This window comes from Ranitomeya imitator, chromosome 10 (genome assembly GCF_032444005.1).
Source record: "Ranitomeya imitator isolate aRanImi1 chromosome 10, aRanImi1.pri, whole genome shotgun sequence".
Classification (NCBI taxonomy): domain Eukaryota; kingdom Metazoa; phylum Chordata; class Amphibia; order Anura; family Dendrobatidae; genus Ranitomeya; species Ranitomeya imitator.
This window is the reverse complement of record NC_091291.1, coordinates 109,995,369-110,015,709: the sequence shown is the minus strand read 5'-3', so window position 1 is coordinate 110,015,709 and position 20,341 is coordinate 109,995,369. Positions and strand designations below refer to the sequence as shown.

Genomic DNA, 20,341 nt, shown 5'->3' with positions numbered 1-20,341 from the left:
CTCTTTCCTATAGATTCCGTCACAGTTTTTTTTTTAATCTTTCTTCTTTTCCTGTTTTTCATATTGTCTTTCACAATTGACAGTTAAAAAAAACACAAAGTGACGCTCAGAAATTCATAAGGAAACCTAAGAAAACCACAGATTTTGTATAATTGAGGGAAAAAGTTCTTCCAGTAACTGGCGGGAAATTGCGTGTATCAAATAAAATTCATGTTTTTCCAGTTTATGATGTGAGAGCGCTGGAGGAAGTAATGCATCACACAGAAAACAATATAAATCTTTATTCCTGTTATCTATGTATTTTGCAGTTTCAAATCTGCATTGTTCTCACACTTGATGATCACAGAATACAATTTCCAGCAGATTAGGTTCACGGGGCAAAACCATCGGTGCAACATACAGTTCTTGCAACATATAAAAAAAATAGTTCTCAAAAAAGGTATTTACACTTTTACATTTTCAATGGCACGTGTAACATCTTTTTCTTCTCGGGGAGGTTTTACAGCAGCTGGGGAATGTAATATAAAGACAATGACAATGAACCGGCCAATTTAATACACGTTCCAGCTGCTGCGTGACCTCTTGAAAAAGCAAAGAAAAAGGGAAGGAGACACATCCTGGTGTGTGATGACTTGTGCCCTTATGCTTTCAAATAGTCACAGGAGATTTGGTTGACTTCTAATATTTTAGCGAGTTAGTCGCTGGGTCACACATGCTTGAAGAATATGCATACCCTTGGGGGAATTTTTTTTAAATTACACATATCAATGTATTTTGGAGTAAAGAAGATATTTTTTTTCAGTTGGGTTTGATTAAAAATGCACCAGTTGAATTTCAAGACCGTTTATTTCCCTGCTCATTACTGGGTGCAGTATGAGTTCACCGAGAAACAGTGAGTCAGCTCGTTTTGGTGGAAAGGTTTTTAGCTCTTGCAAGGTCACTCAGACATCAGTTTTACATGTACAAGTTCTATCTTTGCTTTCGTTTGATAGAACACATAGCCATTAAAGTCTATGGGGCCGATCGCATGGCTGTGAATTTTCTAGGACTGAGCAGTCTGCACTCAGGACAAAAAAAAAAAAGGAGATCTGTCCAATTTTGATCAGAGTTATGGATCACGCTTAACATTCCAAGTTTATGGGTCCATGAAAAACTCAGATCGCACTCAGATGCGGAGATGATCAGTTCGATCCGCTACGAATCAACTTTGAGTTAAATTTCCTGAAATCGTCTTTTCTCAGGGAATTCACACAATTTTCAATCCAATTTGGGAGGATCATAAAAAAATTGTCTGATACAATTTCACACACTGCAAAAGACTTCAGCAGCCAAAGAGCTGGCTCGTGATGTCAAGCATCGCCTCCCAGGCTTACCCATACTGCCTTGCATCTATCACATCACATGGTCTAGCATAGGCAAACAGAGGGACTATCACAGCCAGTATAAAAGATGAGGGCAGGGAAATCAGCAGCCATTTTTGGAGTTTACATTATAGAGATAAGAGGTTGGAGTGCACAGGGATAGTGAAAGGCTTAAATGAATGTGGTGTACTACTACAGTGCTGAAATATATGGAAAATGGGAATGGTAGTCTGAGTCAGTGATTAAGTGGTAGGGATGTGCTGGACCTGCAGAGTCAGTGTGACTGTGAATTGATTTATCTATGATGCACTGCACCTTAATAACAGCATTTTTTTATTCTTCACAGAGTGAAAATAAGAAGGGCATTTTGATAAACTTCTGTCTTAATTTTGCTACTGAAGAAAAATCCTAAAACCAAGGCTTGTGTGTCATAGAAAGGGTGCTGCCAGGCTTGTGAGACAGACGAGCTATATTTTTTTGCATTTCTTTTGCCTCTTTTGTAATGTTTTGTAAAGACAAAAGAACAATCCCCACATTCCTGATGTGTAAATGTTGTTTTAAAAAAAAGTTTGTTTTTTCATTGTCAAAAAGTCATGACTTATGTTTGCATTCTGTGCAGGCAGAAGCTGCACTGTTGATTTAGACTCATCAAGCAACTATAGGGTTTAAAATGCTAATAGCAGACATGGAGTGGTTAGCTCAACCCCAGTAGATACTGGAAAACTTGTTATTGTGTCCTGCACATCCAAGAGGAATGTGTGTTAGAGAGTCTCCAGTCAGACTGAAATCAGACAAGCTGTGTACATCAGTTCTTCCTGGGAAGTGTTTGCTGTAATCATAGAAGCAGGACAGCCAGGAGTATATTTATTACTTCAAGATAGAAGTGAGAGAGCTACAGCACCGGACTCATCCCCCTCCCTCCACCTCGCTGCATGAGAAAGGTACAGTTCTGCTTAGGTTAAGACAGTGTGTGTAGAGAAGTTATCAGTAAAGAGAAGTTATCTGTGAAGAAACTTTCATATATGTTGATGAAGCATTGCATGAAGAGAATGGAATCTGACGATGGAAAAAAGCTTAAATAAAACCCCTGTGATCAACTTCAGTTCAGAACTATGTCATAGATGTGTGCCTATAAACCATTACCTTCGCTCTACTGTGAAGAATTATAATTAATAGTCTACCTGAATAAGATTTCCCCAGGATTCCAAAAAGAACTCATGTTTCCTTTGTATCGCCTTCATATACTGAGTGGCGTGCATTGAACAATTGTCTGTGTATAAACACCGGCAGCACAAATGATGTAAGGCTCACTCAGACATCAGTTTTACATGTACAAGTTCTATTTGTGCTTTTCTTTGATAGAACACATACCCATTAAAGTCTATGGGGTCGTTCACATGGCTGTGAATTTTCTAAGACTGAGCGGTCTGAACAAAAAAGGGGATCTGTCCAATTTTGATCAGAGTTATGGATCACGCTCACCAATCCAAGTCTATGGGTCCATGAACAACTCAGACCGCACTCAGATGCAGAGATGATCAGATCGATCCGCTATGAATCGACTTTGAGTTGAATTTCCTGAAATCGCCTTTTCTCAGTAAATTCACACATTTTGCAATTCAATTTAAGAGGATCGTAAAAAATCAATGTCTGGTACAATTTCACACACTGCAGAAGACTTCAGCAGTAGTGATGAGCGAATATACTCGTTATTCGAGATTTCTCGCGAATGCTCGGGGGTCCCCCGAGTATTTTTTAGTGCTCGGAGATTTTGTTTTCATCGCCGCAGCTGAATGATTTACATCTGTTAGGTCTCTTTCACACTTCCATCTTTCAGCTCCCGTCACAATCCGTCGTTTTTGAGATTGCAGGATCCTGCATTTTCTCATAGACTTGTATTAGCGACGGATTGTGACGGATGGCCATCCGCTTCATCCGTCGTGCACTGGATCCTGCGTAAAAAAAAACAGTCCGTCGGTCAGAGAAAACGTTCAGAGGGACTTTTTTCTGCACGTCGGAAAATTGGTCAGCGACGCATCCTGCGCTGCATCACTGCCTGTGAAAAGCAGGAATCCAGCGACGGGTCTCGTCTTTTCAAACTGAGCATGCGTGGAAGAATTTCCCGTCAGGGAAATTGTCTTTCGCTCACTCTCTTTCTCTTATTACTATTGATGCTGCCTATGTAGCATCAAAAGTAACAAGATATAATGTTAAAAATAATAAAAAAAATAAAAAATCACAATATTCTCACCTACCGTTGTCCCGCGCAGCGTCACCGATGCTCCCGGCTAGCGAGATTTTGCAATCTATTACTGGGAACGCTAGCTGCCGGGAGCATCGCTGCGTGAGACGCCGGTAGGTGAGAATGCTGTGATTTTTTTTTTGACCTGGTTTGTGTTGTGTATGCGTTTTGGCAGCGGAAAACCGCTGCGAAGACGCATACACAACAGGTGCACATAGCCTCGATGGGGCCGTCAGAAAGACGGGCGCAGCGCACCCGTTTTTTACAATCTGTACAGGATCCGTCTTTTCAACATTTTGACGGATCCTGTGCAGATTGTAAAGACATTATAAGCATAGTACAGGAACACATCAAGACATTCAACAAACAGGTACACCATTCGAGTACCGCATAAGGTGCACAGAATCAGCACCTAGGAGAGAGGAGAAGCAATGAGGTTTTCCGCCATCTCCTTACACGCCCAGTGACTGTGAGTACCACGCACGTGCGGAGGGCCCTTTCTGTCATCTGCGACACATCAGCCCACGCTTAACCCCGGGATTGCTGCGGCCCTTTTTGCTTTGGCTGCACAGGCTCATGGACTAGGGGCTCAATGGGTAAAACCAGAGACCGCACATTGCCGCCAGAAGACAGATCATCATTCAAGGGACCCCATCTGTGGATATCTCCCTGGCTTTTGCCAGTGCTACAACCCCCAAAGGATCATCTGCGGTGGAGGAACATAAAGGACACAATAAGTTTGATAATTGGACTGTTATTATTTTGCATCAGGTTTTCACCATTTAACCATTTATCTCCCTGCGAGGAGAATATCTACCCAGTTTATTAAATTGATAAATTTGTTAACCCTTATTCTGCCTCCCTTGCGTCACTGCATTCTGCAACATGCTTACAACTGCACAAATCAATTTTTTACAGAGTTTTCAAACAGATGGGAATGCTTAGCTTTTTGGACAGGCACATTTCCCAGGAATCTCATAAAAGTCACATGACTCCATGTCTTTCCTGTAAACAGCTCCCTGATGTCCATTGAAATAACGTAGAAGACAAAAAGCAGTTTGTCAGATCGCAAAAAAAGGTATTATTGTGGCACCCCTAGGGGTATTTGCCACAAAAATAGTTACTGACAGTAAGTACAAATACTAAAATAGCAAGACTGCACTACCACCTCCGGCCAGAAGGGGGAGCTCCAGAGACTCCCCTTGATCCATTCTGGTCTGAGAGAAGAAATGGCAGTTGGGCTAAGGAGCTGATAGTGAGAGGTCATACAGTTGAATCTCTAACAGCCCTGTGACTGTTTCCAGGCCTAAATCACCGGCCTGAGGAGAAGAGGGATAGAGAAAAAGGACATTGTGAGAACCGGGTAGCATTAATCACTACCCAGAACAGGCGCAAAGACGGATACCGGATCCGTGGCTGTATTCATTATATATAATACAGCAACCGGAAAAACGTGAGGTGATATCAGCTTCACTAGGGTCGGACGCAGCAACAGACACAGAGTTCAGCGGTACTCCCAGAGGGGGTAAACCGATAAAAGGACTCGGGTTGCCCGTCGAACCAGGACCCGGAGGGGACAGATTGGGCCGGCAGCCAGTTCACATACAGCAGCAGGGCCACACAGAAATTGCGCACAATAAGAGGCGAAGATCCCGGCAGGGTCAAAGTAACTCAGAGTTCCCATACAGACTCCGGTGACAGGACTGGTTGTAAATCCTTTTATGTTAAAGTAAACTGGTTAAACGTTTCAGTGCCTCAGTCTTTCATTTGGACAATAGCCATCTATCCAGGATCAGGATCGTCACCGCTGGGAGAACCTGCTGCTGATCAAGTAAGTGCCTGTCCCCTCATGATACCCCTTACACTGTGCATTGCCTGAGGCCACAGCACCGGGTCAAGCCACCCGTGACATCCCCCTCAAGAGACAGACTCCATTGGTCCGGTGCTGGGTATCCCGGTCTCCTGGGCGTCACAATTGGCGTCACGAACAGGATCTAGCCAGCCCGTATACCGGGTATTGTGTGCCGTGATTGGAGCCCAAAACTGTGAAAACTGGGATGAAAAATCTTGAAAATTGACTTTATTAAAGAAAAATCCATTCCCCATTGAAAACTATTGAAAGTGACTTTTCCCCATTGGTTATAATGGAGTAAAGATGGCCGCCATCCCCTGAGGTAATCACTTCATAACCGTTAGGCACGAGACTGTTAATTGAGCTACGCCATCACCTGAGCCCCAGTCTAACTGAAAAACTTCAGAATCCGCCATTACAGAGCGCGGTGGGTGGGAGCAGCAGGGGGCGTGTCATTGTGGGCGGCACCAAGCTGAGCGCTCTGACATTAGAGCAAGGGGAAAATCGATCCTGCTGCACAGCGGGACGAATCTACACTATCCCGACGGAAGCGGAGGACCGGAAGGGTCCGGATTAACTAAGGGGGCACAGTATGTCGCAGCACGGAGACGCCGCAGCACTCGGCAACGCTAATGCAGCTGAAAGACAGAGTGTCAATAGAGAGTCCGGCAGCGCAGCGGTGCAAGGAGTGGCGCCCATCATGCCGGTGCTGATGCCATATACCCCAGGTGGCCCATGGCTTCCAATGTATGAAGGTGAGCCTAATACCCTTGACGATTTCAGAGAAAAGATGCTGGCCCATTTTGACATGTTCCCTGTGGGTGAAGTTCAGCGTGTTAGTCTCCTGATGATGCAGTTAAGTGGCCATGCTAAGCGAGAAGTCACAGCATGGGCAGCTGATCTAAAAGGCACTGTTGAACGCATATTTGCTGGATTAAAAGCTACATTTGAAACCACGGCCAGCAGCAAAGCTAAAATACGATTCTTTAGTTGCAAACAAAAAGCTAATGAGGGCGTGAGAGACTTTGCCTTAAACCTGCAGGAAGCCCTTAAATCACTTACACTGGCTGAACCCATTTTTAACACCGGAGCGGATAAACTGCTAAGAGATCAATTTATTGAGGGACTCTACACCCCTTCTCACCGGGGGCATGTGAGCATGCTTGTTTTTAAGAACCCTGAATTGACATTTGCCCAATTAAAGGAGAGCGCTATACGTCTCCAGCTGGCAGAGGCACCTCGGGATCAGGATCCTGCGCAACCCATGGCAGAGGCACCTCAACAACAGGGAGTGCCAGTGACATCAGCTATGTCCGGGGCCATTGCTAAGCCCCTGGGGCCCAGTACTAGTGAGGCTCTTCAACAAAAGCTTGACTCTTTAGCTGATGTTGTTGCTTCAATGGCTAAAACCATGCAGGAGATGAGAGGACACAAGATGGAGTTGGCAAACTGTAGAGAGGATGTTCCATGGATGAGACCCCGGAGATACCCGACATGGAGAGGACGACCCCGCGACCGCTACCAACCGGATGGACAGCCCATTTGCCGCCGTTGCCAGCAGCCGGGCCACTTTGCACGAGATTGTGATTTAAACGGGAATCCCCTGGGAATGCGGGCCGCTTCGCAGGAATGAACTTTCAAGGCCCAACACCCTGGCACGACAGGTACATCGGAGGACGACCCATTATCCCTATCGTGCTGGACGGAATTCCCCTCAACGCTTTGCTGGACACAGGTTCCCAGATTTCATCTATACCGTATATCCTTTATAAGAGGTACTGGGCTGATGCAGATATTGATAAAGGGCCCTCTGATGTTGAACTAGATATATGGGCCAGTAATGGTAAGTTGGTACCGAAACTAGGATTCAGGGAGATGACCATAAAGATTGGTAAAGTAGAACTGAAGAAACAGGGTATAATTGTTGTTGATGTTGACCGGCGGAACTGTGAACCAACTGTATTGATAGGAATGAATGTGTTAGAGAACTGCTTTTCCGAAGTCATTTCTGTCTTACAGCAAATTGCTGAAACTGCCCAATCCTGCCAGCAGAGAGTTCTCCGGAGGGAAATAAAAGTATTGATGTTAAGGCAACAGGTAGAAGTTGCAGGTGGAGAAATCGGCAGTGTGAGGGTAAGTGATCCAACGTCTATTGTAATCCCACCAAAAACAGAAATGCTGGTATGGTGTAGAGCAGCCATTGGTACTAAGGGACGAGATTATCAAGCCTTAATAGAACCAGTGTACACCGACAGCAGGCCCACTATACTCACAGCACGAGGGATAGTCGAGGTACACCGGGGACGAGTGCCGGTACGACTTTTGAACTGTGGAGAGGAAGAGGTCACTTTGCCAAGGTATGCTACAATGGCAAAGCTATATACTGTTGACAACAATGCCATCACAACCATTGAGCCCTTAGAACCAACCTGTCAGGTGGAAGGCAATGGCTCAGATGGAGAAATGGAGGATTGGTGCCAACAGCTACACGTGGGCATAAATTCAACACCTACCCATCAAAAACAAGGGGTGTATAGACTAGTGACGGAATATGAACAAGTCTTCAGTAAACACCCATTGGACTTCGGACGGATAGAAGGGGTAGAACACACAATCCCCACAGGTGACCATCCCCCAATAAAAGAAAGATATAGACCCATACCGCCCGCTCACTATCAATGTGCAAAAGATATGCTGAGGGAAATGAAACAGGCCGGGGTAATAAGAGACAGCTGTAGCCCCTGGGCGGCCCCTCTAGTGATTGTCAAAAAAAAGGACGGAACCATGAGAATGTGCGTAGACTACCGGAAGATTAATAACATCACCCATAAAGACGCCTACCCCTTGCCTAGGATAGAAGAGTCCTTAACTGCTTTGAAATCTGCTAATTATTTTTCCACCTTAGACTTAACAAGCGGGTATTGGCAAGTCCCTGTGGCTGAGAGAGATAAGGAAAAGACGGCATTCACCACACCAATGGGTCTATGTGAATTTAATCGCATGCCGTTCGGACTCTGCAACGCATCCGGTACCTTCCAGCGGCTGATGGAATGCTGCCTCGGACACAAGAACTTCGAGACCGTCCTCCTGTACCTAGATGATGTGATCGTCTACTCAAAGACTTACGAACAACACTTAATAGACCTGGCAGAAGTGTTCGAAGCCTTATCCAGGTATGGCATGAAAGTCAAGCCATCCAAATGTCACCTTCTCAAGCCAAAGGTACAGTACCTGGGACACATCGTGAGTTCGGAGGGAGTAGCACCAGATCCCGAGAAAATAAGCGCCATAAGGGATTGGCCAAGACCTACCAGCGCAAAAGAAGTGAGACAATTCCTGGGATTGGTGGGTTACTATCGCAGATTTATAAAAGGATTTACCAAGTTGGCAGCACCCTTGCAAGACACCTTGGTAGGGCAGACGAAGAAACCTTCAAACCGAAACCCTCCTTTTCAGTGGAACGACGAAAGGGAAGACTCCTTTGAACAACTAAAGAAGGCACTAACCGGAGAAGAGGTTCTGGCATACCCAGATTACCATAAACCTTTCATCCTCTACACCGATGCCAGTAATGTGGGACTAGGAGCGGTGCTGTCACAAAAGCAAGAAGGTCGGGAGAAAGTCATCGCCTTTGCAAGTAGAAAGCTCCGGCCTACTGAAAGAAATTCAGAAAATTACAGCTCCTTCAAATTGGAACTACTGGCAGTAGTTTGGGCTGTGACGGAGCGTTTCAAACACTATCTGGCCGCTGCAGAATTTATTGTCTATACTGACAACAATCCGTTGACCCACCTGGACACAGCCAAATTAGGTGCGTTAGAACAGCGATGGATAGCCCGGTTATCTAATTACAACTTCATAATCAAGTATCGAGCAGGTCGCAAGAATGGAAATGCCGATGCCCTATCCCGGATGCCACACTTGAGAGATGTAGAAGAGGAAACGGGGGAGCTTGAAGAAATTGAAATACCAGCCTTCCATCGTCCCAAGGCAAAACATCATCAGTCAAGTACCTATCAGAAACAACAAGAGGTGAATTTTAATCCGTTAGCACACCATAGATGGGCTGACACCCAAGACAGCAATCCGGCTGTGAAGTTGGTGAAGGAACTGTTGACTGAGCAAAGTGCATATCCCTATGAGGATGCCCCAGAAGAGACGCATCAACTCTGGAAAGAGAGAGGCAAAATGTTCCTGTATCAAGGGAAGCTCTGTAGAAGATACACCAATCCGAAAACACATGAATTGGTTTGGCAGATTATTGTGCCTAAACAAGATGTGAAGATGGTCCTCGAAGCTTACCATAATGGTGCTGGTCACTTCGGTTGGAAAAAGTTAGAAGTACTTCTAAGAGAAAGATTTTATTGGGTCGGGATGAGAAAATCAATCGAACAGTGGTGCAGAAATTGTGGCCCGTGTAACCTCAGAAGAAACGATCAAAAGAACCAAAGAGCACCACTGCAGCCCATAATCACCAAACAACCACTTGAACTTGTAGCCATGGACCACGTGAAGTTGACACCAAGCCGGTCCGGCTATGTCTATGCCTTGACCATCGTGGACCATTATTCACGTTTCTTGGTAGTAGTACCCGTAAAAGATCTGACAGCAAAAACAGCAGCCAAAGCGTTCCAAACGTACTTTTGTAGACCCCATGGATATCCGGAACAGGTTCTCACCGACCAAGGTACAGCCTTTGAATCAGAGATCTTCAGAGAATTCTGTAATATGTATGGTTGCAAAAAGATCCGGACGACGGCCTATCATCCACAAACAAACGGCTTATGCGAGAAGATGAACCATATTGTAATAGACCTACTAAAGACTTTACCTGAGACAGAAAGGAATCAATGGCCAGAGAAATTGCCTGACTTGGTGGATCTGTATAATCATGTCCCGGTGAGCTCCACCAACTGCACCCCAGCTTACCTTATGCGTGCAAGACCCGGCCAATTACCAATCGATCTAGAAATGGGAATTCTGAAACCAGACGCAGAAGTTCAAGACTCCAATTGGGATATCATACGGCAAAAGCAGTATCGCCAAGTGCAAGAGAGTGTGGAAAGAAGCCTTCAGCAAACTAGAGAAAGACAAGAGCGAACTTTCAACCAGAATGCTCTAGCGACCCCATTAAGACCGGGTGACCAAGTGCTCAAGAGAAATCGTCGAACCAATAAACTGGACAATCAGTGGGAAGCCGTACCCTACACAGTTTTACCAACAAGAGTGGATAATCCTAAAATGTGTCTCATTAGCAAAAACGGAGGCTTAACATCTGTACTAGTGTCAAGAGACAATCTTAAATTATGTCCGGAAGCATTGAAAGAGCCAGACGTTGTCCAGCCAGAACCAGAAGTTATTCAACCCATACAGGTTCAACCAGTAAAGGAAAAAGAAGAGGAAGTGTATCACACCTGTATAGGAGACTTTCCCAAAACCCTACTAACATACCATGGTGCAGTAGTGGTTCCCATGGTGGCCTTTTACCCAACACCGAACCCAATACCAGAAGTCCCAAGACAGGAAGAGGCTGACCCCGTACTACAGGAGGTTCCAGGCCAGGAAGAACAGATTCCTGGTCAGAGTAATCCCATTCACGGTGAACTTGCCAACTCCATAGTCGTGGAATTATCTTTAGCAGAGCGGGCAGATACTACATCCGCAGTAGACAGTAGTACACCACATGAAGAGACACCGCTATTACGTAGATCACAGCGTAGTACCCAGGGTCAATTACCGGCCAGGTATGCAGATTACCAACTATAAAGCTCATAATGTGAATTGTATATATGTTATGCCGTATATAGTTAAACAGAAAATGTAGTATAGTCATTGCTATCAGTCTGCAACGTTTAAGCCCAGTACCTACAGAGACTTGTCTGTATGAACTTCTTGCATATTCTTGAACTTTTTATCAGCCCGGAGGCACTAAATCAAAGCTACGGAAAGACTGCTTTTTGAACTTTGCTTTTTGCTCTTTTTGAACTTTCTTTAGACGTTATATTGATAACTCCGTTAGAAAAATGGAACTAAATTCTTGGACACTAAGTACAGTGCCGTTCCTAATACCTTCAAGGATAGAACTGTATTAATGGACGCTATTTGAAGTGACTTTTTACAGAACTCTATTTTTGTTTCCTTGAGTGGTTTTTGTAACTTTTCATTTTTGAGACTCTGTACATATTAATTGTTATTTCAAAATGTTATTGTCCCACAGTCCCGGAGTACTGTTCTTAACTAAGGGGGAATGTGGCACCCCTAGGGGTATTTGCCACAAAAATAATTACTGACAGTAAGTACAAATACTAAAATAGCAAGACTGCACTACCACCTCCGGCCAGAAGGGGGAGCTCCAGAGACTCCCCTTGATCCATTCTGGTCTGAGAGAAGAAATGGCAGTTGGGCTAAGGAGCTGATAGTGAGAGGTCATACAGTTGAATCTCTAACAGCCCTGTGACTGTTACCAGGCCTAAATCACCGGCCTGAGGAGAAGAGGGATAGAGAAAAAGGACATTGTGAGAACCGGGTAGCATTAATCACTACCCAGAACAGGCGCAAAGACGGATACCGGATCCGTGGCTGTATTCATTATATATAATACAGCAACCGGAAAAACGTGAGGTGATATCAGCTTCACTAGGGTCGGATGCAGCAACAGACACAGAGTTCAGCGGTACTCCCAGAGGGGGTAAACCGATAAAAGGACTCGGGTTGCCCGTCGAACCAGGACCCGGAGGGGACAGATTGGGCCGGCAGCCAGTTCACATACAGCAGCAGGGCCACACAGAAATTGCGCACAATAAGAGGCGAAGACCCCGGCAGGGTCAAAGTAACTCAGAGTTCCCATACAGACTCCGGTGACAGGACTGGTTGTAAATCCTTTTATGTTAAAGTAAACTGGTTAAACGTTTCAGTGCCTCAGTCTTTCATTTGGACAATAGCCATCTATCCAGGATCAGGATCGTCACCGCTGGGAGAACCTGCTGCTGATCAAGTAAATGCCTGTCCCCTCATGATACCCCTTACACTGTGCATTGCCTGAGGCCACAGCACCGGGTCAAGCCACCCGTGACATCCCCCTCAAGAGACAGACTCCATTGGTCCGGTGCTGGGTATCCCGGTCTCCTGGGCGTCACATTATCAAAAGAAAAAAAAGCATTTTTAACCATGTAAAATATAGTTATGTTTCTGTTGTGTGATAAGTGGGAATACTGAGACAATCCTTAAAAGAATGAAATGCCTGGAAGCATCAGTGAGTGAACATAAGAAAAGGGGGAATTCGAAAGTTCTGTGTTTCCACAAAAAAAGCCTAAAGAATGAAATCTTGTTGAATGTCTATTAGGTTTATAATAATAATCTTTATTTTTATATAGCGCTAACATATTCCGCAGCGCTTTACAGGTTGCACACATGACTCCACCGCTGCAAGGCTGCTGTGCTAACCACTGCGCCACCGTGCTGCCCAGGTTTATTGTAGAACATGTTTCGTATAATGTGTATTCAAAAGGTGTTTCGTGGTAGGTTTCTTATAGAACAAGTGTTCATAGATTGTGTCTTGAGAAACATGATTTTTAGTAGGTATCTTGTAGAACTTGTCTCGCAGAATACATCTTGTAGTAGGCAAATTGTAGAACTTGGCTTGTAGAACATGTCTTATAGAACGTGTTTGTAGACAGCTTCTTGTAGAACTTGCAATATACAGTGCCTACAAGTAGTATTCAACCCCCTGCAGATTTAGCAGGTTTAATAAGATGCAAATAAGTTAGAGCCTTCAAACTTCAAACAAGAGCAGGATTTATTAACAGATGCATAAATCTTACAAACCAAAAAGTTTTGTTGCTCAGTTAAATTTTTATAAATTTTAAACATAAAAGTGTGGGTCAATTATTATTCAACCCCTAGGTTTAATATTTTGTGGAATAACCTTTGTTTGCAATTACAGCTAATAATCGTCTTTTATAAGACCTGATCAGGCCGGCACAGGTCTCTGGAGTTATCTTGGCCCACTCCTTTATGCAGATCTTCTCCAAGTTATCTAGGTTCTTTGGGTGTCTCATGTGGACTTTAATCTTGAGCTCCTTCCACAAGTTTTCAATTGGGTTAAGGTCAGGAGACTGACTAGGCCACTGCAACACCTTGATTTTTTGCCTCTTGAACCAGGCCTTGGTTTTCTTGGCTGTGTGCTTTGGGTCGTTGTCTTGTTGGAAGATGAAATGACGACCCATCTTAAGATCCTTGATGGAGGAGCGGAGGTTCTTGGCCAAAATCTCCAGGTAGGCCGTGCTATCCATCTTCCCATGGATGCGGACCAGATGGCCAGGCCCCTTGGCTGAGAAACAGCCCCACAGCATGATGCTGCCACCACCATGCTTGACTGTAGGGATGGTATTCTTGGGGTCGTATGCAGTGCCATCCAGTCTCCAAACGTCACGTGTGTGGTTGGCACCAAAGATCTCAATCTTGGTCTCATCAGACCAGAGAACCTTGAACCAGTCAGTCTCAGAGTCCTCCAAGTGATCATGAGCAAACTGTAGACAAGCCTTGACATGACGATTTGTAAGTAAAGGTACCTTACGGGCTCGTCTGGAACGGAGACCATTGTGGTGGAGTACGTTACTTATGGTATTGACTGAAACCAATGTCCCCACTGCCATGAGATCTTCCCGGAGCTCCTTCCTTGTTGTCCTTGGGTTAGCCTTGACTCTTCGGACAAGCCTGGCCTCGGCACGGGAGGAAACTTTCAAAGGCTGTCCAGGTCGTGGAAGGCTAACAGTAGTTCCATAAGCATTCCACTTCCGGATGATGCTCCAAACAGTGGAGACAGGTAGGCCCAACTCCTTGGAAAGGGTTTTGTACCCCTTGCCAGCCTTGTGACCCTCCACGATCTTGTCTCTGATGGCCTTGGAATGCTCCTTTGTCTTTCCCATGTTGACCATGTATGAGTGCTGTTTACAAGTTTGGGGAGGGCCTTAAATAGTCAGAAAAGGCTGGAAAAAGAGATAATTAATCCAAACATGTGAAGCTCATTGTTCTTTGTGCCTGAACTACTTCTTAATACTTTAGGGGAACCAAACAGAATTCTGGTGGGTTGAGGGGTTGAATAATAAATGACCCTCTGAAAAGACTTTTCACAATTTAAAAAAAAAATAAACAAAGAAATAACATTCTTTATTGCTGCAGTGCATTTCACACTTTCAGGCTGATCTACAGTCCAAATGTCACAATGCCAAGTTAATTCCAAATGTGTAAACCTGCTAAATCTGCAGGGGGTTGAATACTACTTGTAGGCACTGTATATTGTAGAACTTGTCAAGTAGAACATGCCTTGTAGCACGTGAAGATGCAACGTTTCGACCTGTAGCAGTTCTTTGTCAAGTATATACAATATCACCAAGGGCTGGCTTCAGGGCCGGACTGGCCATCTAGCAATTCTGACAAATGTCAGAAGGGTCAGTCTGGTCATGGGCTGCCTTGTCTGCTACATTGTTAACAGAATCGATGTTCTCAAGATACCCATACTGTTAAGAGTTGTGATGGAGCACAAAGTTGCTGACTCCGTCACTTTCCCCAGCAGGCCACGGGTATCATTAGAAATATTGGTCTTGTAGTAAATCTTCCTTTCCTCCATCCAGGGTAATATTAGCAATACATCCCATCTGGTTCATTGGGAGGGGGACAAAATGGGCCTGTGTGATTTCAAATGCCAGGACTGAATTTCAGCCCCTGTCCGTACCTGGCTGGCTTATATGGTGTGGAGACTACGTCTGTACCAATCACCACAAAGACCAAACCCACTAATCATAAATGTTCTATACATACAAACATTAATCACATTATCCACATGGACTCACCAACCAATTATCAAGCCCTCTCATGCCCAACTTGTACTCCATGTCAGCGCGTCCACTGTCAGAGCGCGGAACACAGCAGAGGCCACATGACAACAGTCACATGACCATCTGCCCGATGACGCGCAAACCCAGTGTGCACGAGCAGTCGGGGCACAGCAACAGGCATCATTAGGGGGTGTCACAAAGCTGCGGTGGTATCCACATCAATGAGACCGCCTCCATGATGTCAGGGGAACAACCAATCCCGGTCATGTGATCGCGATTGTTGGTACAGCACCTGTAAATTAAATAGCAGCCTACACCATATTACAGCCACTTTTAATACAAGAGGAATTATTTCATACAAAAAAGGGGGGAATTTAAGGAGGGACAGAAAGGCAAGGGGGAGTCAAAGAAAGAGAAAATTGTTCATAATGTGTTAAGAAAACAAAGAAATGTAATTCCATTCATATGAACATGTCCATGTTCATGTCCTCCATCGATCTCATTCCCCACACTTTCATGTCTCTCCATTTCAAGTAGGAACCATCGAAAAATAAACACACAATGTATATTATTAAAAAAATGAAGCCACAAAAGCAAAGAAGGGATGGAATTTACTATAGGACACTTGTATATTATATTCAATATTGAGACCCTTGAAAGGTCCCCAATTATGAAATCCATCTTAATTCTTTTTTCTTTAATATTCTTTGCCTATCCCATCCCTTCTCTGTACAGGAACACAATCAATAACTCTAAATCTCAATTGATTCTCCAAATGTTTATTATCAAAAAAATGTCTTGGAGCAATTCCAGTCCTGATGGTACTTTTATGTTTGCTTATATGAGCCCTGATTTCCATTGTGGTCTCAACCACATAGACTACCCCACATAGACATACAATCATGTATATAACAAAACTTGATGTACATGTGTACCTCTCCTTTAGTGTAAATCTTCTTCCTGTATGGGGGTGATTAAATTAATCGCCTGTAAGTATATTGCTACAGCACACAGGGAAAATTCCGAAATCTGAGGGTGCTTAATGTCCTTTGCAGTGAAATTTTCATAGTACCTCAGATTTGACCAATCAGTCTCTAAGATTGTGACCTTGCCTGTAAGATAAAAGTGGTCGGGAAGAAAATTCCTTTTTTGAAGGAAGGCCATGATGTAATAAGGGCTTGTGTTTGTTCAAAATACCCACTATACGTCTTCTGGAAGGGCAATATGAAAACACAAAGGGAATTTTCTTCCCAGTTTGTCTCATACGTGTCCCTGTTGCTACCTGCTCATGTTTCCATTTTAGTGCCTTATCCTTGTATGCAAAGACATCTTTCTCTGGATAACCTCTGGATATAAATTTCCGACACATTTCCTCAAGTCTGCCATCCAAAATCTCTTCACATGATACTATCCTCCTATTCCTCATCAACTGAATCCAAGGAAGGAAACTGACCATTTTCCGTGGATGATTACTGTTGAACCAAAGTAAGCTATTTCTATCTGTACTCTGTATAGTATCATCATTCTTGTACATCAAAGTGTCAAGAAATTGCAATTCACTTGACGAATGAGTCAATGTTAACTGTAATTCCGGAATAATCTGGTTCTACTCAGTATGAAAAGCAAGTAATTTGTCAAGGTCACCCTGCCATACCAAAAAGACGTCATCAATATAACGCCACTAGGCTTGGGTATGGTGCCAGAGGATGGATTTGCACACATACCTGTCCTTGAATACCGCCATGTAGATGTTAGCATAAGTGAGTGCAATGTTAGACCCCATGACGGTACTCCGTCACTGCAAGTAGTAATCATCCCCAAACGGAAAGTAATTCCTCACAAAGGATGAACTCAAGCAGCCTGAGGGCAAGCCATGTACACTTTGGGGCCATGTCCGAGCCAGATAACGCATCAGACACAGCCTGAAGTCCATTATCAAGTTCAATAGACGTATTCAGGAAAACAACATTAAAGATGCCAAAATGGTACCTTCTGTTACTTGAATGTTCTTAATTTTCTGTAAAAAATCATTAGTGTCCCTGATGTAAGAATAAGCACTAGTAGCAAACCTACGTAAGACTCGGTCAAAGAAAATGGCTGTCTTATTGAAAAGAGAACGCCTCCTCTAAACTATCGGACATCCAGGGGGGCTTTATATCCTTATATATTTTAGGAAGTACATGTAACTCTCGTGCTCAAACTGGTTTATGCTGGCGTCTGGGGGTGTGGCCCCACTGGACCACTAACCAGACTACCCTGGAAGGGGCGTAACTAAGTAGCTTCCTAGGTGTTCGCTGGAGCCTCTGATGTGAGGTCAGACTTGTGCGGTAGGTAGATACCAGGCACCACTCCAGGGTGGAGTCTGACTGTAGATGCCGATCCCACCGGGGGACAGGACACAGGCAGGCACAGCTGTGACCCTGGCTGGTGGATGGGTACGGCAGAGGCCCTGATGGGCAGACGGGCTTGATGGAGACACAAGCAGGAAGGCGGGCACGGCTGGCACTCTGGCAGGGCAGACGGACAGGGCTGATACTCTGGTAGGAACTGGTATACAGGCAGGTGTATGGAAACAGGTAAGAACCTGTTCAGACTGGAGGGTATATGGGAACAGGTAGGGACCTGTTCGGACTGGTGAATATAAAGAAACAAGTAAAGACCTGTGTGGCAATTTGCAGAACGGAGATAGAGCAAGATGACAAGTGCGGATGCAAAGCAGAACCACAGGGGGCGGAGTTAAGAGCAGGAGGCAGAGCCAAGAACAGAAACACAGCTAAGAGCAGAGAAGGAGAAGACAGATCTAAGAGCAGAGAAAAGGAAGGCGGAGCTAAGGGCAGAGAAGGAGAAAGCAGAGAAGGCAGAGCTAAGGACAGAGCCGCTGTAGGCAGAGCCAAGAGTGGAACTGCAGGAGGCAATGCCAAGAGCCAGAACCGCAGGAGGCAAAGTCAAGAGCCAGAAGGCGGAGAGCCACAGGTTGTGGAGAGCAAAGCAGAGAAGCACAGAGCCACGGGTAGTGGCAAACAGAGCAGAGAGGTGCAGAGCCACTGATGGTGGCAAGCAGAGCAAAGAGGTGCAGAACTACTGGTAGTGGCGAGCAGAGCAGAGAGGTGCAGAGCCATTGTTAGTGGCAAGCAGAGCAGAGAGGGGATGCAGAGGTGCACACAGCAGAGTGGGAATAGCAAACAAACAAAGAACGCACTGGAACGGACATAGACCAGAGTTCAGACAGGAACAGACACAGATACTAGAGTTCAGACAGGAACGGACACGGATACACAAACAGAACATGGATAAAGGCCCGCATATTGCAGCCCTCGGAGACAGAGACAGAACATGACCTGGCAGCTCAGTAGCAAATACTAACTGAGGGAAATAGTTTGCTCAGGCATCCTCTAATGGGTGAGGACGGTTTAAGTATCAGAGGCATCTAGGCAATTGGCCGGGGACACCATAGGGAGGTGCACACAGACTCAATAAGAATCTGCATTTGCCAGCGCCGCCCCCCTATGCACACAGCCAGGAAGTGTACACAGAGCGAGCAGCCATGAGGCACACGGCATGGAGCTGGCAGCAGACAGATCTCACAGCATGGCCCAGAGTGAGTAAATGAGTAACAGGCAGGTGGGGGATGGGAAGCCTTGCAGTGATGCCGGCAGGGTTGTTACAGTACATATAGTACTGGTATAATCGGGTTGGTCTCTGTTATCCATGACTATGGGTTTGCCATCATTTGATTGGTTGATCACTGTTTGTAATTCATGTAAATAATTAGTGTATTATGTTTTGGAGGGTTTTTCCCCTTTTACTGTACAATATGTCAATGTTGTTATTTATGATTAAGGTCTGTGTATCCTGTCTTAATGTTTGAATGTATAGAACATTTATGATTAGTGTGTTTGGTCTTTGTGGTGGTTGGGACAGACATGGTCTTCACACCATATAAGCCAGCCCTTGGTGATATTGTGTATACTTCATAAAGACCTGCTACAGTTTGAAACATATCTGCATGGCGGAATAGACTCTCTACTTATTTTTTCACCTGGAACTGGACTTCTTTTTCTTCATTTGATGTTAATTCTTTCAAAGTGGGCTCCTTGGAGCTTGAACGAGCATCCTTACTAAGTGAAAGCGGTCAGCCATCTTCTTTTTGTGTCTGCATGCCTTATAGCATGTCTAATGAAAATTTTCTCTTGATCCTATCTAGTAGATTGTGTCTTGTAGAACGTGTCTTGCTGAACATGTCTTGTAGAATGTGTATGGTAGCAATTGAATGGTAGAACGTGTATGGTAGATTGTGTCTTGTAGGACGTGTCTTGTAAGCCATGTCTTGTAAGCTGTATCATGTAGAATGTGTCTTGAAGGTCGTGTCATGTAAACTTTGTATTGTAAAACGTGTCTTGTAGAACATGTCTTATAGATCGTGTCTTGTAGAATTTGTCTAGATAAACTTGTCTTATAGTAAATCTTATGGAAAATGTTTCAGTAGAACCTGCCTTTCCAACCAACTAAAGGGTTTCATGGATGAGGCAATCCCTGCTTGTGTGAGGTTCATCTTTCAGTTTTTTAAGGAAAAGGGTCAACAGGTTTTAGTACCCCAACTGATCTAATCTGTGTTAGGTCCTGTAATGCTGATTAATTCTGTAGCTTTTGTTTTTTCAATCCTTTATTCCATTTTCTAGTAATCTTTTTTCAATTTTTTATGTAACTAAGCCAGTAGTGCGAGGGGCTTGACCCTGCATTAACAGCTCTCTGGCCTTTCTCACTCTCTTGGTCCACCACCTTCCTTCTGTCATTGAATGATGGTGAATTTTTTTCTCAATCTAACCTTCATTCGATAGAATCGGAGTACACTGTGATCACACTCTGATCAGAGTAAGATTTGTATAATAGAGACGATTCTCTCGGATGGCAGAATACATGGTCATCTGCGCCTATTATTATTTATTTATTTATTACACCTAGCCTTATTGTGATTATGTTAATGCTATTCTCAGTTTTATACGAAATTTCTAAGCTAAATTTAAGGTAATTTTTAGAAATGTTTGCATGT

General features: G+C 44.4%; 1 protein-coding gene across 1 annotated transcript in view; it reads right to left on the bottom strand.

The window, feature by feature from the left end:
* The window catches only part of LOC138652230 (olfactory receptor 5AR1-like), a 36,742-nt gene extending 19,668 nt beyond the window's left edge, over positions 1–17,074 (bottom strand). The window contains exons 1-2 of the mRNA XM_069742999.1: positions 17,016–17,074; positions 16,574–16,850 (exon numbers count right to left, since the gene is read on the bottom strand). Of these exons, the coding sequence (XP_069599100.1) occupies positions 16,574–16,850; positions 17,016–17,074 (336 nt within the window). The remainder of the gene's footprint in view (positions 1–16,573; positions 16,851–17,015) is intronic.
* Positions 17,075–20,341: the final 3,267 nt, after the last annotated feature.